This window comes from Narcine bancroftii, chromosome 7, assembly GCF_036971445.1.
Source record: "Narcine bancroftii isolate sNarBan1 chromosome 7, sNarBan1.hap1, whole genome shotgun sequence".
Lineage (NCBI taxonomy): Eukaryota > Metazoa > Chordata > Chondrichthyes > Torpediniformes > Narcinidae > Narcine > Narcine bancroftii.
In genome coordinates, this window is record NC_091475.1 from 76,045,556 (window position 1) to 76,060,917 (window position 15,362).

Genomic DNA, 15,362 nt, shown 5'->3' on the forward strand with positions numbered 1-15,362 from the left:
CTGGGCAGAAAAGTGGCAGATGGATTTCAATATGGATAAGTGGGAGGTGATGCATTTTGGAAGGACTATCCAGAAGGCTGAGTACAGGGTTAATAGTTGGTTATTTAAAAGTGTAGATGAACAGAGGGGCCTTGGGGTTCAAATCCATACATCCCTCAAGATTGCCACGCAGGTTGACATGATAGTTAAGAAGTCTTATGGGATGCTGGAATTCATTAATAGAGGTCATGTTGCAACTCTACAAATCTCTGTTAAGACCACACTTAGAGAATTGTGTTCACTTCTGGTCACCTCATTATAGGAAGGATGTGGAAGCTACAGAGAGGGTGCAGAGGAGATTTACCAGGATGTTTCCTGGATTGGAAAACATGTTTATGAGGCAAGGTTAGCAAAGCTGGGACTTTTCTCTTTGGAGCCTAGAACGATGAGAGGAGGCTTGATAGAGGTCTTCAAGATTATGAGAGACATAGATATCTGTCAAGATCAGCAAACACCAGAGAATATATGCACAAAATGAAGGGAGGGAAGTTCAGGGGTAAGTTTTTTTTTTTACACAGAGAGTTGAGGGTGCCTGGAATACCTTGCCAGGGATGGTGGTGGAGGCTGAAATATTAGGGGCATTTAAGAGACTCTTGGAGAGATACATGGATGAAAGAAAAATAGAGGGTTATGGGATAGGGAGGGTTTAGTACATTATTATTGGAGGAATTTATGGGTTGGCACAATATTAAGGGTTGAAGGGCCTGTACTGTGCTGTAGTGTTCTATGTTCTATTTGGGGGGGGGGGTTAAGGGGGTAGATAGGAGTTACAGGGATGCAATCACACTAGGATGCAGAAGGAAGGTAGCTGGGTGGCAGTCAGGAGAGGGAAAGAGAACAAGCAGGCAGTGCAAGGTACTCCTGTGACTGTTCGCCTCAATAACACATATCCCATTTTTGATACTGTTGAGGTGGGGTGACCTGCTAACCACAGTGGTCACAGCTCTGGCACAGTGTCTGGATCTGTGGCTAAGAAAGGGAAAGAGAAGAGGCGAGCTATAGTTATTGGTGATTCAATAGTGAGGGAACTGATTACAGATTTTGTGGAAGAGACCATGAATCCTGGATGGTATGTTGCCTTCCAGGTGCTAAAGCCTGAGATATCTGGAAGACACGGCATTTTCAAGGGGAAAGGTGAACAGCCAGATGTCTTAGTTCATGTAGGGACCAATGACACAGAAAGGAATGATGATGAGGTTCTGCAGAGTTCAAGGTTAGATGTGAAAGACAGGACCTCCAAGGTTGTGATCTCAGGATTACTACCCGTGCCACATACGAGTGAGGTTAGAAATCAGAGAATAATACAGCTTAACATGTGTTTAAAGACATGGTGGAATAGGGAGGGCTTCAGGTTTCTGGATCATTGAGTTCTCTTCCAGGGAACGTGTTCCGACAGGACATTTTGCATCTAAACTGAAGGGGGAATAATATCCTTGAAGGAAAGTTTGCTCAGGGCATAGTGAGATGGCGTAGGTTGGAGATGTGAAAATACACCTCTCCTGGCAGAATTAATCAAAAATTGACGAAAAGTAACTTTTTACAACTTTTCTTAAACTTAAAAACTTTGGTATTTATTCATAAATTGCTATACTATGACTTCAAGGAAAGATTCAAACGATTAAGAAATCAGTTGCTAAAGAGGTTAATACTGAAGAAGTTGGGTCTACCTTAACTTGAGCCTCGGACTCAAGTTCCTTCTCCTACAAGAGCGACTCACGCTGTGATGACAAGGATCCCCATGACTCCAGTGCCATCTCTCTGGGGAGCTGGGGAAGATGGCACTGGAGTCCAGAAGGAGACTAGTGAACTACAGACGTAACAGGAACAACTGTGCATGCATGAGGGTTCAGTCATGTTCACAATGGAACAAGCTGTGGGGAACAGCTGAACCGATTAACGCTGTTGTCAGCAGCGTTGCTAGTCAGACACAGCCAATGATTCAATTAGATATTGAATCAGGATAATCTGTAAGTGATTCAGAGGGACAAAAGCATGAAGATCAAGATAAAGAGAAGGAAGAAAAGACATGTCGAATTGGAAGGAGCAGGAGCAGAAAATCAAAAAGATGAAGCCCTACTGATACAAGGGATTGAAGCTGTACAATTCAGATACCCTGAAGCCAGAACCCAAGGTATAGAAGATCAAGAACAAACCTTTATAAATATCGACCAAATGCAGTTGATGTGTGTAAGCATATGGATTTTCAATTTAGTGAGAAGTGATATTAATGTTAAGGGTGAAATGAAAATATTTTAAAAATGGCAAAATATACTAAAGCTGTTAATAAAGTTAAAATTCAAGTCCAGAAATTGAAGATGATATTCAAGATTATTGTTATGAAGTGGAACAATGTAAAGATACAGTTAATAAAATGGAAGATTCTGTCATGAGATGGGATGTACAAAGGAAAGAACTTTTACAAAAGATTGATATTATGGAAAATCACAGTCGCAGGAATAATGTGAAGATTGTTGGGTTGTTTGAAGATTTTGAAGGCTCTAATCCGCTACAATTTTTTCAAAAATGCATTCCAGAAGTTCTGGGTCCTGAGAATTTTCCAAATGGACTTGAACTGGATAGAGCATTTGGCTAAATAGAAAGAAGCCATTCCCATGACAAGTGCCACGCTCGGTTTTGATTAGATGTTTACGTTATCAAGATAAAGAAACGATATTAAGAGTGGCTGCACAAAAAAAATGCTAAAAAATACCAAGGTCCATTAACAGTGGCAAATAATAAGGTATTTTTCTATGCAGATTTAAGTATGTCAACTGTGAAAAGAAGAAAGGAGGTTAATCCTGCGAAATCAGTATTCTTGAAAAAAGGAAATAAATTTTCTTTCTGGTAGCTAAACTTGTAGTGTTTCTGCAGAAAATCAATCATGGTTTTTTACAAAGGAGTAAGCAGCTTTGGAGTTTCTGAATTCTCTTCCGAATATTAAACAAGATTAAAGAATGGATGCGCAGAATCTAGTTAGTCAGCAAGTTTTGGCAGACGGACCTGAGAAGAAGCAAGTTGCAGAACAGGTGTTGAAGCAGCAAGAATTGGTTGAGATTGATGATGAGCAAGTGAATAAAGATCTCAAAGAAGCTTTTTATACTTATAAATGAACTGTTTAATTAAAGTAATGTATTTTCTGTTGGGGAGGCAGACTTTTTATCTTCTCCTTCCCTAGCCACGTGCCATTTTGTGGTGAAGGACACCTCCCCCACAATAGAGGGAAGTAATACTGAATCTTTTTATTAGTACTTATTTTTTTCTAGGCATTTTATCAGGTTTTTTTGGTTTCTTTCTTTTTATTTATTTCTGCTTGGAGATGTCAAATGTAATTGGTTTTTATGGAGCGGGGGTCCAATGGGGTGGATGGCGAGAGTTCTTTAAGAACTTGTAAAAGTTTAAGAAATGGCGCTTAGAAATGTATTAAATTTTATGTTTTAATATAAATGGGCTTAATAATAAAAATTAAGAGAAAAAGTTTTAGCTTATATTAAAAAATGAAAATTGATATTGGTTTTTTACAAGAAACACATTTAACTGAGAACGAGCATCAAAAATCAAAAAGAGATTGGATAGGCCAAGTGGTAGCTTAATTGTTTAATTCTCTAAAGCAAGAAGTGTTGACTATTTTGATGAATAAGTATTTACCTGCTAAGATTCAATCTGGTGTCACAGATCCCGCTGTTTTTGGTACATTGTGAAATATATTCAGAGATGTGGAAACTTATAAGTATATATGTACCTAATGTTGATGATGAAAAATTTATTCATGATTCTTTTATGCATCTTGCTGAAGCTCATGAAAAGGTTTTAATTGGAAGAGATTTTAATTGTTGTCTTGATCCAATTTTGGATAAATCATAGAAATGAGTTACTAGGACTAAAACTGTGAAGAGAATTTTGACTTTGATGAAGGATTTGAATTTGATAGATATTTGGCAAAGGTTAAATCCAAAGGAAAAGGATTATTCTCTTTATTCTTATAGGCATGACTCTTATTCAAGAATAGATATATTTTTAATGTCAGTACAGTTACAAGAGTTATGTATGCAGAGTACAAAGCTAGGATTTTATCTGATCATTCATGACTTTTGATATCATGTTTAGTTTCTGAAAAGGAAAAATCATTTTATAGGTGGAGATTTAATTCTACATACTTGAAAAGGGTAGATTTTTGCAATTTTATAAGAAAACAAATTCAAGAATTTTTAGAAATTAATGTTAATTCAGTGGATAATAAATTTATTTTATGGGATACTTTGAAAGCATATTTAAGAGTTCAGATAATGTTATTCAGTTAAAATTAAGAAGGATTATACTAAAGAACATGATCAATTGGAAAATGAGATAGAGAGGTTGAAAAAGATTTGCAGGAAAGGCTTCTGACAAAAAAGGAAAAGTTTAATAAAGAAGAAATTTTATTATAATATGATTCAGACTTATAGAACTGAAAAATTAATTTAGAGAACTAAACAAAAGTGTTATGAACTGGGAGAAAGAGCTCATAAAGTTTTAGCTTGGCAATTGAAGGCTGAATAAACCTCCAGAACAATTAATGCTATTAAAAAGAATTATAAGAAGATTACTTATAAACCTCAAAAAATAAATGATTAATTTAAGGATTTTTAATTTAATTTATATAGATCCCAGTTTAATTGTGATGAGGTTAAAATTGATATTTTTTTCCCTCAAATTAATTTATCTACCTTGAATTGTCAAAATCAAAAAGATTTACATGCTCCACTAATGGCAAGAGAAATTAGTGAAGTTCTTAGCTCTTTGAAAAGTGATAAGTTACCAGGGGAGAATCGTTTTCCACCTGAGTTTTGTAAGAAATTTAAAGATTTATTAATACCTCCTTTTATGGAGGCAACAGAAACCTATTCTCTACCAGAATCTTTTTTTTCAAATGTAATTAATACTGTGATACATAAGAAAGATAGAGATTTGTTTAAAAAAACTGAATCTTACAGGCCAATATCTTTATTAATATTGATTATAAAATTTTTGCTAAGATTTTGGAAAACAGAGTGGCTAGATATCTACTGAATTTAATTCATATGGATCAAACTGATTTTAGTAAAAAAAAACACCCATCAGCCGATAATGTTGCTAGATTGATCAGTTTATTACATTTATCTCAAAAGAAGGGTGATTTATCAGTGACAGTAACTTTAGATGCTGAGAAGGCCTTTGATAGATTAGAATGGAATAATTTATTTAAGGTACTATAAAAATGTTTTTTTGGATCTACATTTATCATTTGGGTTAAAACTTTATATAAAAATACCTCTGCTAAAGTTGTGACTAATGGACAAATTTCTTTTGCTTTTCCATTGTCTAGATCAAGTAGACAAGGATATCCTTTCTCTCCAGCTTATTTTGTTTTAGCAATTGAACCTTTAGCAGAGTTAATAAGACAAGATTCTAATATTAAGGGTATAAAGGTTAGTCAAGAGGAACACGATTAATTTATTTGCTGATGATGTTTCGGTTTATATGACACATCCTAAAATTCCTTGCATCATTCATATATATAAGACTGGAAGAATATGTTGAAATATCAGGTTATAAGATGAATTGGGACAAAAGTGCAATTATGCTCTTGGTTAAAGATGATTATACTCAATGTTAAGAATTTGCTCAAGTTAAGTGGTCAGAGGATGGAATTAAATATTTGGGGATTAAGGTTGATAATGAATTAAATATTTAAAGAAATTGAATTATTTACCTTTACTTAATAAAATTAAAGAAGATTTGAACAGGTGGAATAATTTGCTTATAACCCTCGTAGGTAGAGTGAATTGTATAAAGATAAATATTTTTCCAAGGGTTCAATATCTTTTTCAGTCAATTCCCTGCTGGATTTCACCAACATTTTTAAAGAATTAGTGTTTGAGTATTAGGAAGTTTTTATGGAAAGGAAAGATGGCTCGAGTGTCTTTGGAAAAATTGATCTGGAAGTTTGAATTAGGTTTGCAATTTCCCCATTTTAAGAATTATTATAAGGGAGCTCAATTTAAATTTATTACTGGGATTTATCTCCAGCTTGGGTTAAAATAGAATTGAGTAAAGTAGGAGAAAAGAGTATGCAGGATTTTATTTATAAAAGGAATTCAAAATTGTTAATAGGAGGTAGAGATAAACCTATTTTGAAACATTTGATTGAATTATGGAATAAAATAGATTATGAAATAGGAGGAAAAGGTTTGATTTCTCAAAAAAATGCCTTTATATCAAAATAGACTTCTTCCTTTGTCTGTAAATAATCAATTTTTGAAGATTTGGAGTTGAATGGGGATTAAGAAATTAGAAAACTCTTTTGAAGCTGGTAAATTTATTACTTTTGAATAAATGTCCCAAATAATATTTTTTTCTGTTATTATCAGGTTAGGGGTTTCTTGGTTGATAAGTTAGGTCCTAATTTGATGCTACCTATACAGAATGAATTGGAATTATTGATATGTAAGGTCAGCTTGAATAAGTTAATTTTGGGGATGTATACATTACTTTAAAAATAAGTTCCTACGTTAGGAATTCATAAATCAAGATTAACATTCGATGTTGATTTAAATAGACAAGTAGATGAAAATGATTAGATGCAATTATGTAAAGAAAATATGACAAAAATTATTAATGTTAGGTATAATTTTTTGCATTGATTATACTTAACTCCTCAAAAAAAATTTTAATTGAATCCAGTCTTATCAGATTTATGTTTTAGATGTGGTCAGGAAGTTAGTTCATTTTTGTATTCTACTTGGAAGTGTCCTAGAGTGAAACCTTTTTGGTTAGAGGTTGGAATTTTTTGGAGAAAATATTAGGAGTTAAACTCCCACAGGATTCGATGTTATTTTTGTTGGGTAATATTAAAGTGGTTAGACTTATATTAAGGTTAACTATGTATCAAATTTAATTTTTATGACCAGCTTTAGCTGCTTCTAGGAAATGTATAGCCATTATTTGGAAATCAGATACAGATTTATGGATGGAGAGATGGCATGCTGAATCACGTACTTGTATTCCACTTGAGAAAATAACCTATAATTTACATAATAAGTATCAATTTTTTTTATAAATATGGAGCCCATACTTACAATGCGTTGGCTTGAAAATTTGAAGGACTCTCTGAAATCCAATCCTGTTGGTAACCCCCAGCACCATTATTTTCATATATATACACACACACACACACACACATGGATGTGGTTTTAAAATACTTAAATAAAATATTTTTAAAAAATGGTTTACTCTTGCTGTTCCAGGGAGTTTGAACTAGATTTGTAGGGGGATGGGAACCAGAGTGCTGTAAGGTAAAACATCATGAGATGGGAATGTGTAGGGAGTTACCCTGTACAGGGCAGTAACAAGAAGGGGAGGTGTCCTTGTACTCCTGTTAGGTAAAACATCATGAGATGGGAATGTACAGGGCTGTAACAAGATGTAAATGCATCCTTGTACTTACAAGATAAGAGAGACATTGATGGATTGAGAGGCAGGAAGCTAGCAGGGAAAGGATAGCAACAGTTTTAGTCATTGGACAAGTAATGATATGATGATGTTCTAAGCATGTATCCAAGGGTATAAAAAATCACCATTTTGCTGATAACGGCAGAATGCATTCTCCGACTAACATGTTTAGTCGCAAGTGTTACAATCCGGTAATAAAGAACAAAGAACCCTGATTTCGACTCAGCCTGGTGTTTGTCTCACTCATTCATGAACAAAGCAGACCTAACAGTGCCCAAGCAGATAGTGGAGGAGGAAAAAGATGATGTTAAGACTACATAGAAAGACACCAATGAAGGGGCTGTGCATGTTGTACTCTAGGTAAGGGAGATAAGCTGAGAGCGTGGATTGGCATGTGGAATTATGATACTGTGCCCATTAGTGAAACTTGGATGCAGGACTGGCAGCTCAATGCTCAGGGCTTCTGATGTGGGAGGGTTGAAAGCAGAAGGAGTAATATTCCTTGACATTTTGCAATGTCTTTTGTCTTTTAAACTATGTATTTTTAATGCTGGTGTATTAGTTAGGCATTGTAAGAGTGAGTCTCAGTCAACCAGAAAATTTTCATATCTGACTCCTGCAATTGCCATAGGTGCTGAATAATGGGGATTTTACTCTATTGAGTATAGGAGTTGGGAGGTTATGGTAAAGTTGTGCAAGACATTGGGGAGGCCACATTTGTAGCATTGTGTGCAGCTTCATCCAACTAACTACAAGAAAGATATCAGTAAAATTGAAGGAGTGCAGAGAAGATTTAATAGGATGTGGCCAGGACTTGAGGAACTGAGTTACAGGGAAAGTTTAAACAAGTTATGACTTTTTCCCCTCGAGTGTAAAAGAATGAGGGGACATTTGATAGAGATATGCAAGATTATGATGGATATAGATAGAGTCAATGTAAGTTGGCTTTTTCTGCTGGAGTGAGATGGGTTAAGGGTGAAAGGGGAGAAGTTGGGGAGTCTCTTCACATAGAGAGTGGTGGGAGTATGGAACAAGCTGCAAGCTTAAATGGTGAATGCAGGCTCAATTTTAACATTTAAAAGCAATGTGGATAGGTACATGGATTGGAGGATTATGGGGGCATATGGACTGGATGCAGATGAATGGGACTAGGCTGAATAATAGTTGTGACTCGTATTAGAAGGGCAGTGCCTGTTTCCTGTGCTGGAATGTTCTATGTTGCTTCTTGTGAACTAGGAGTGATCATGACTGGTGTTGTCTGTGAGCATTTTGTCCATTCTCTCTGTGACTATAGGATTTGCCTGGGGTGGTGAGTTTCCTCCCAAATTCCAAAGATGTGCAGGTTGGTGGGTTGAATATAGTGTGGCTGAGGGGAAAAGTCTGGAGAGATTTGATGGGAATGTAGGAAGAACAAAATGGGATTTAAATGAATGAATTAGATCTGACTCTGATACCTTAAAGGACATAAATTTTCAATTCTTGATTTTATTATCTACAGGCTTTTATGGTCTGGTCAGTATTATGTGATCTTTATTTCCTTATTGATTTATTTTCCCTTGATGTGTTCAACCATTCTGCTGTCTTTAATTGAAGGCTTTGGGACCACTCAATTACCACAATAAAAATATGAAATGCTATTGTACGCAATTAAAAATTGTCATAACCTTTAGTTGCTAATGTATAAATGCATTACCGAATATTCTAATTACACTAATATTTGATTTTCATTCTCATCCAGCATATATCCAGGTCTGCAGAGGTCTCACGATTGCTGCTGTTTGTCTGGGTTTTTTTGCTTTCATATTCTCACTGGTGGGGATGAAATGCACAAGAGTTGGAGGCTCAGAAAATATTAAAGGAAAAATTACCTTCTTTGCAGGAATGCTATTTATTCTTTCCGGTAAGTCACGAGGCTTTTGGTGCACCATGCCCATGTGATTATCAATTACATTGAATTTACACTTATCCTATTTTCCATGTCTGTTGCCCTCTATGCCTTGGGTTGCATAAAACCATAGAACACCACAGCACAGAAACAGGCCTTTCAGCCCATCGAGTCTGTGCCAAACTCCATTGACCTGCACTCAGACACTAGCCCCCTTCCCATTTATGCAATTCTCAAAATTTTTCTTTAACCTCAAAATTGAGTCCACATTTACCACCTCAGTTTTCAGCTCATCCCACCCTCTCACCACTCTCTGCGTGAAGAAATACCTCCATGTTCCCTTTAACTACTTTACTTTCTCCCTTAATCCATGACCTCTAATTCTTGTCTTATCTTTTTTTTTTCTTTGGCTTGGCTTCACGGACGAAGATTTATGGAGGGGTAATGTCCACGTCAGCTGCAGGCTCGCTTGTGGCTGACAAGTCCGATGCGGGACAGGCAGACACGGTTGCAGCGGTTGCATGGGAAAATTGGTTGGTTGGGGTTGGGTGTTGGGTTTTTCCTCCTTTGTCTTTTGTCAGTGAGGTGGGCTCTGCGGTCTTCTTCAAAGGAGGTTGCTGCCCGCCGAGCTGTGAGGCGCCAAGATGTACGGTTTGAGGCGATATCAGCCCACTGGCGGTGGTCAATGTGGCAGGCACCAAGAGATTTCTTTAGGCAGTCCTTGTACCTCTTCTTTGGTGCACCTCAGTCACGGTGGCCAGTGGAGAGCTCGCCATATAACATGATCTTGGGAAGGTGATGGTCCTCCATTCTGGAGACGTGACCTACCCAACGCAGTTTGATCTTCAGCAGCGTGGATTCGATGCTGTCGGCCTCTGCCATCTCGAGTACTTCGATATGTCCTGTTTTGGGGAAACTGCCAAAATGTTTGGCCTGGAAGTCAGCCTGAAGAAAACTGAGGTCCTCCATCAGCCAGCTCCCCACCATGACTACCAGCCCCCCCACATCTCCATCGGGCACACAAAACTCAAAACGGTCAACCAGTTTACCTATCTCGGCTGCACCATTTCATCGGATGCAAGGATTGACAACGAGATAGACAACAGACTCACCAAGGCAAATAAGCGCCTTTGGAAGACTACACAAAAGAGTCTGGAAAAACAACCAACTGAAAAACCTCACAAAGATTAGCGTATACAGAGCCGTTGTTATACCCACACTCCTGTTCGGCTCCGAATCATGGGTCCGGCATCACCTACGGCTCCTAGAACCCTTCCACCAGCGTTGTCTCTGCTCCATCCTCAACATTCATTGGAGCGACTTCATCTCCAACATCGAAGTACTCGAGATGGCAGAGGCCAACAGCATCGAATCCACCTTGCTGAAGATCAAACTGCGCTGTCTAATCTAGCCTCAGTGAAAAAGCCTGCTCTCATTTACTAATCTCAACTGCTCTTAATTTTATATACCTTTTTCTTTTAAAAAATATTTCTATTGATTTTAAACATTAAAACACTAAGCCAGTACATAGTTTATATGGAATGCAAAATTTAAGTAGGAAATTGCACAAATCAACATATTGCATCGTATCCGTAATAACACAGCAAAATCAAAAGTTAATCAAAACCCCATTCCCCTAACATTGCATTGGCAGCAAGAAACAACAATAAACTTCACTTCTAAAAGTGAATGAGAAAAAGCAAACAAAACTCAGATTATTAAATATATCTAAAGATTGTGATAATAATTCAAAAATCGCCCCCACAACATTTGGAATCATGGTAGAATTATAAATTGAATATCGAATCTTTTCTAAAACAAAACAAAACATATTATCTTTCAGCCACTGAGCATGAATAGGTGAGGCAATGTCCTTCCACTTGAGTAATTCAGCACGTTTAGCCATAAGAGAAGTGAAAAACAAGATACGATATTTATTTGGGATCCACAGAACATCATCTTCCCCCGTGCACCAAAAAGTGCTACCAAAGGAATTGTTTCTAACTTTATATCCAAGATTAAAGTTTATAAAACCTCCTTCAAGTACTTTTCAAGACCAGGACAGGACCAAAACGTGAATTAAAGAGGCCTAATCTCTTTTGCTTTTATCACAACATTGAGTTTATCTCTGGATAAATACAAGATAATTTAGGTTTGGAAATATGAGCCCCTTGACCTTAAGTTGTAATAAACAATGGCGGGCACTTAACAAGATAATATTGACTAACCCAAAAATTGAATCCCAGATCTCTTCTGATATGGACAAATTTAAATCCTGTTCCCAAGCATTTTTAATTTTAAGTATCGGGACATACATTAGGTCAGCCATTTCATTATAAAAAAAGGATATTAAACATTTACACAAAGGTTGAAAACTAAAAAAACATATCCATGACATTCACATCTGATGCCCTAGGAAAACCAGGCATTTGAAATTGAAGAAAATGCCTGATTTGTAAATATCTAAAAAATGAGTATTCAGTAAATTGTACTTCTCACAGAGTTGTTGAAATGATGCAAAATTATTATCAAATGAAAGATCTCTGAAACACTCAATACCCTTTCTATGCCAGAATTGAAAAGCAAAATCTTGAAAACCTGGTTGGAAAAAGGTGATTGAATAAAATTAGACTTGAAAGAAATAAATTATGAAATCCAAAATTTTGTTACCTACCAGTATATCAAATTTTAAATTTAGACATACAGAACAGTAACAGGTCCTTCCACCCATGAGCCTGTGGTGCTCAAATACCTCAATTAACCTACAACCCTGCATGTTTTGAACCTCCCTTCATTCTCTGATACTCCAGGGAATAAAGTCACCGTAACTCAGTTCCTCAAGTCTTGGCAACATCCTTGTAAACCTTCTCTGCACTCTTTCAAGTCTTTTTAATATCTATCCTGATTAGATGACCAAAACTGCACACAATTCTGCAAATTTGGCCTCACCAATGTCTTGCACAATTTTATCATAACACCCTAACTCCTATACCCAAAACTTTGATATATGGAGACTAATATGCCAAAAGTTCTCTTTACAATCCTATCTACCTGTGATACTTCTTTCAGGGAATTATGTACAGTATCTGTATTCACAGATCCCACTCCTCAGTGCCCTACAGTTTATTGCCTCTATCCTTACCTTGGTTTATCCTTCTGAAGTTTAACACTTCACACTTGTCCAAATTCAATTCCATTTGACATTTTGCAGCCCATTTTTCCATCTGGTCCATATCCCTGCTGCAAACTTCTTCATTGTCCACTACACCCTCCAATCTTTGCGTCATCTAGAAAGTTGCTGATCCAATTTACCGCATCATCATCTATATTAACAGTTTGGATGACAAACAACTATGGAGCCAGATCGATCCTGAGACACACAATCAATCACAGGCCTCCAGTCAAAGAGGCAATCATCAAGTAACCCTCTCTGGCTTCTCCCACAAAGCCAATGTACTACTTCATCATGAATACCAAGCAATTGAACCTTCCTGACCAACCTCCCATCTGTGATATCGTCAAAGGCTTTATTAAAGTTCATGTCGACAACATCCACAGCCTTTCCTTCATCAAATTTACTGGTAATCTCATTGAAAATCCTAATAAGATTGGTTAAACACAATCATAACATAAACATAATCAGTTCCTGTCTATCCAAATACTTGTACATTCGATCTCTTAGAATACCTTTCAATAAATTACTTACTACTAATGTCAAGCTCGCAGTTTGAGAAATTCCCAAATTATCCTTGGAGCTTTTTTTGAAACAACAAAACATTAGCTATCCTCCAATCCTCTTGCACCTCACCTGTGGCTCAGGAGATTTTAATCATCTCTGCCAGGGCCCTGCAATTTCTGTACTCGTCTCCCTTAAGGTCAAAGAAATATCTTCTCAGGCCCTGAGGATTTATCCACCCTTATTTGCCTCAGGACAGCAAGCACCTCCTCCCCTTTAATTGATATAAATTCCACGACCTCATTTTCATTTGCCTCACTTCTATAGAATCTGTGTCCATTTCCTAAGTAAAGACTTAAGAAAACACACTTAAGATCTCTCCAGTTTCTTTTGGCTGTATAGCTGACCATTCTGATCTTAGAAAGGACCAATTTTGCTCTTAATATATTGGTGAAAGCATTTTAGAATTTCGGTCATCTTGTCTAACAAATCAACCTCATGCTTTCTTTTCATTCTCTTGATTTCCTTCTTGTTTTATCATGCATTTTTAGATTCCTCAAATACCACTTTTGCTCTTTCTTGCCTGTACCTGTTTACACCTCTTTCTTCTTAACCAGATCCTCAATATCCCTTGCAAACCAAATTCCTTATGCTTGTTAACTTTGCCTTTAATTCTGACAGGAACGAACAAACTCTCATAATTTCATCCTTGAAGGCCTCCCACTTCCCAAGCACACTATTGCCAGGAAACAACCTGTCCCAATCCACTGCCTCAAAATTGATCTTTCTCCAATTTAGAATATCAGCCCAATAACCAGACTTATCCTTTTCCATTATTATCTTGAAACTAATGGCAATATGATAATTGGATCCAAAATGTTCCCCTATATCCACTTCTGTCATCTATCCTGTCTTGTCCCTAATAGGATGAAGCAGTATTGGATCCTTTCTAGTCGATACTCCTATATTTTGATTTTAGAAACTTTCCTGAACATATTTGCCAAATTCTAATCTATCCAGGCCTTTTACACAATAGGGGTCCCAGACAATATGTGGAAAGTTAAAATCACCTTCTGACTCAACTTGATATTTCCTGCAACTCTTTGCGAATTTTCTGCAGATTTACTTCTCCAATTTCTGCTAACTATTGAATGGTCTATAACATAATCCCATAACTCTGGTCATCTCTTTCCTTTTCCTTATTTCCACCCATATATCCCCAGTAGACAAGCCCTCAAATCTGTCCTGTCTGAGCACTGCTGTGACATTTTCCATGAGTAGCAATGCCACCCCTCTCCCTTTCATTCATCCCCCTCTGTTGCATTTGAAACAATAGAATCCCAGAATATTGAGATGCCGGTTCTACAACCAAGTTTCACTAATGGCCACAATGTCATAATTCCATACACAAATCAATGCTTTAAGATCACCTGCCTTTCTGACAAAACTCCTTGCATTGAAATAGATGCTACCCAGATCATTAATCCCACCAGGCATGACGTTTAGATTCCTATCTTTGTATGCAGGCTTAACAACATCTTTTTCCACAATCGCTCCACTATCTGCTCTGGCACTCTGGTTCCCATCCCCCTGCAAATCTCGTGTCAACCCCACCACCCCCCCCCCCCCCCCACAGCAGCACTATCAAACTGTGGTGGTACACCACCGGCCTACTCCAGGGGGCATCTTCTGTACCTGCAGGAGTGTAAGGGGACAGGACAACACATGGCTGGCTGTCAATCAGTTGGCCTAAATAGATCAAGCCCCACCTGGTCGGGTGTCAATCACCCTCCGGGATATAAGCCTGCGCTGGCCTCCTGAGGCCTCACTCAGAGTTGCTGCAGCCATAGCCAGCCTGGCTCTGTGGAAGTCTTTGTGTATTAAAGCCTGTTGTACAGTCTTTACCTTGTGTGTGTCTGATTCTGGCTAACGGTGCACCACACAAACCTTCCCAGAAGGAGATTAATTCCCCCTCCAGTTCAGAACCAAATTGACCTGCCAATACAGGTCCCAATGATCCAGAAATTTGAAGCCTTCCTGCACAATCTCTTTACCCACATATTAAATTTCATTATCTTCCTATTTTAACCTCACGACCATGTGGCATAAATAGCATTCCTGGGAACACAAACCAAGAGATCCTGTCTTTTAACTTAGCACTCAATTCCTGAACTTACTTTGTAGGACCTCATCTCCCTTCCTGGCCACATCATTGGTCCCTGCATAGGCCACAGCATCTGGCTGCTCATCCTCTCTCTTGAGAATGCCATGGACTTGATATGAGACATTTCAGAC

The 15,362-nt window shown here is 37.4% G+C and overlaps 1 protein-coding gene across 1 annotated transcript in view; it reads left to right on the top strand.

The window, feature by feature from the left end:
* cldn10a (claudin 10a) overlaps window positions 1-15,362 on the top strand; it is a 79,955-nt gene that overhangs the window by 39,637 nt on the left and 24,956 nt on the right. Inside the window, exon 2 of the mRNA XM_069892465.1 lies at window positions 9,245-9,406. Within this exon, the coding sequence (XP_069748566.1) occupies window positions 9,245-9,406 (162 nt within the window). The remainder of the gene's footprint in view (window positions 1-9,244; window positions 9,407-15,362) is intronic.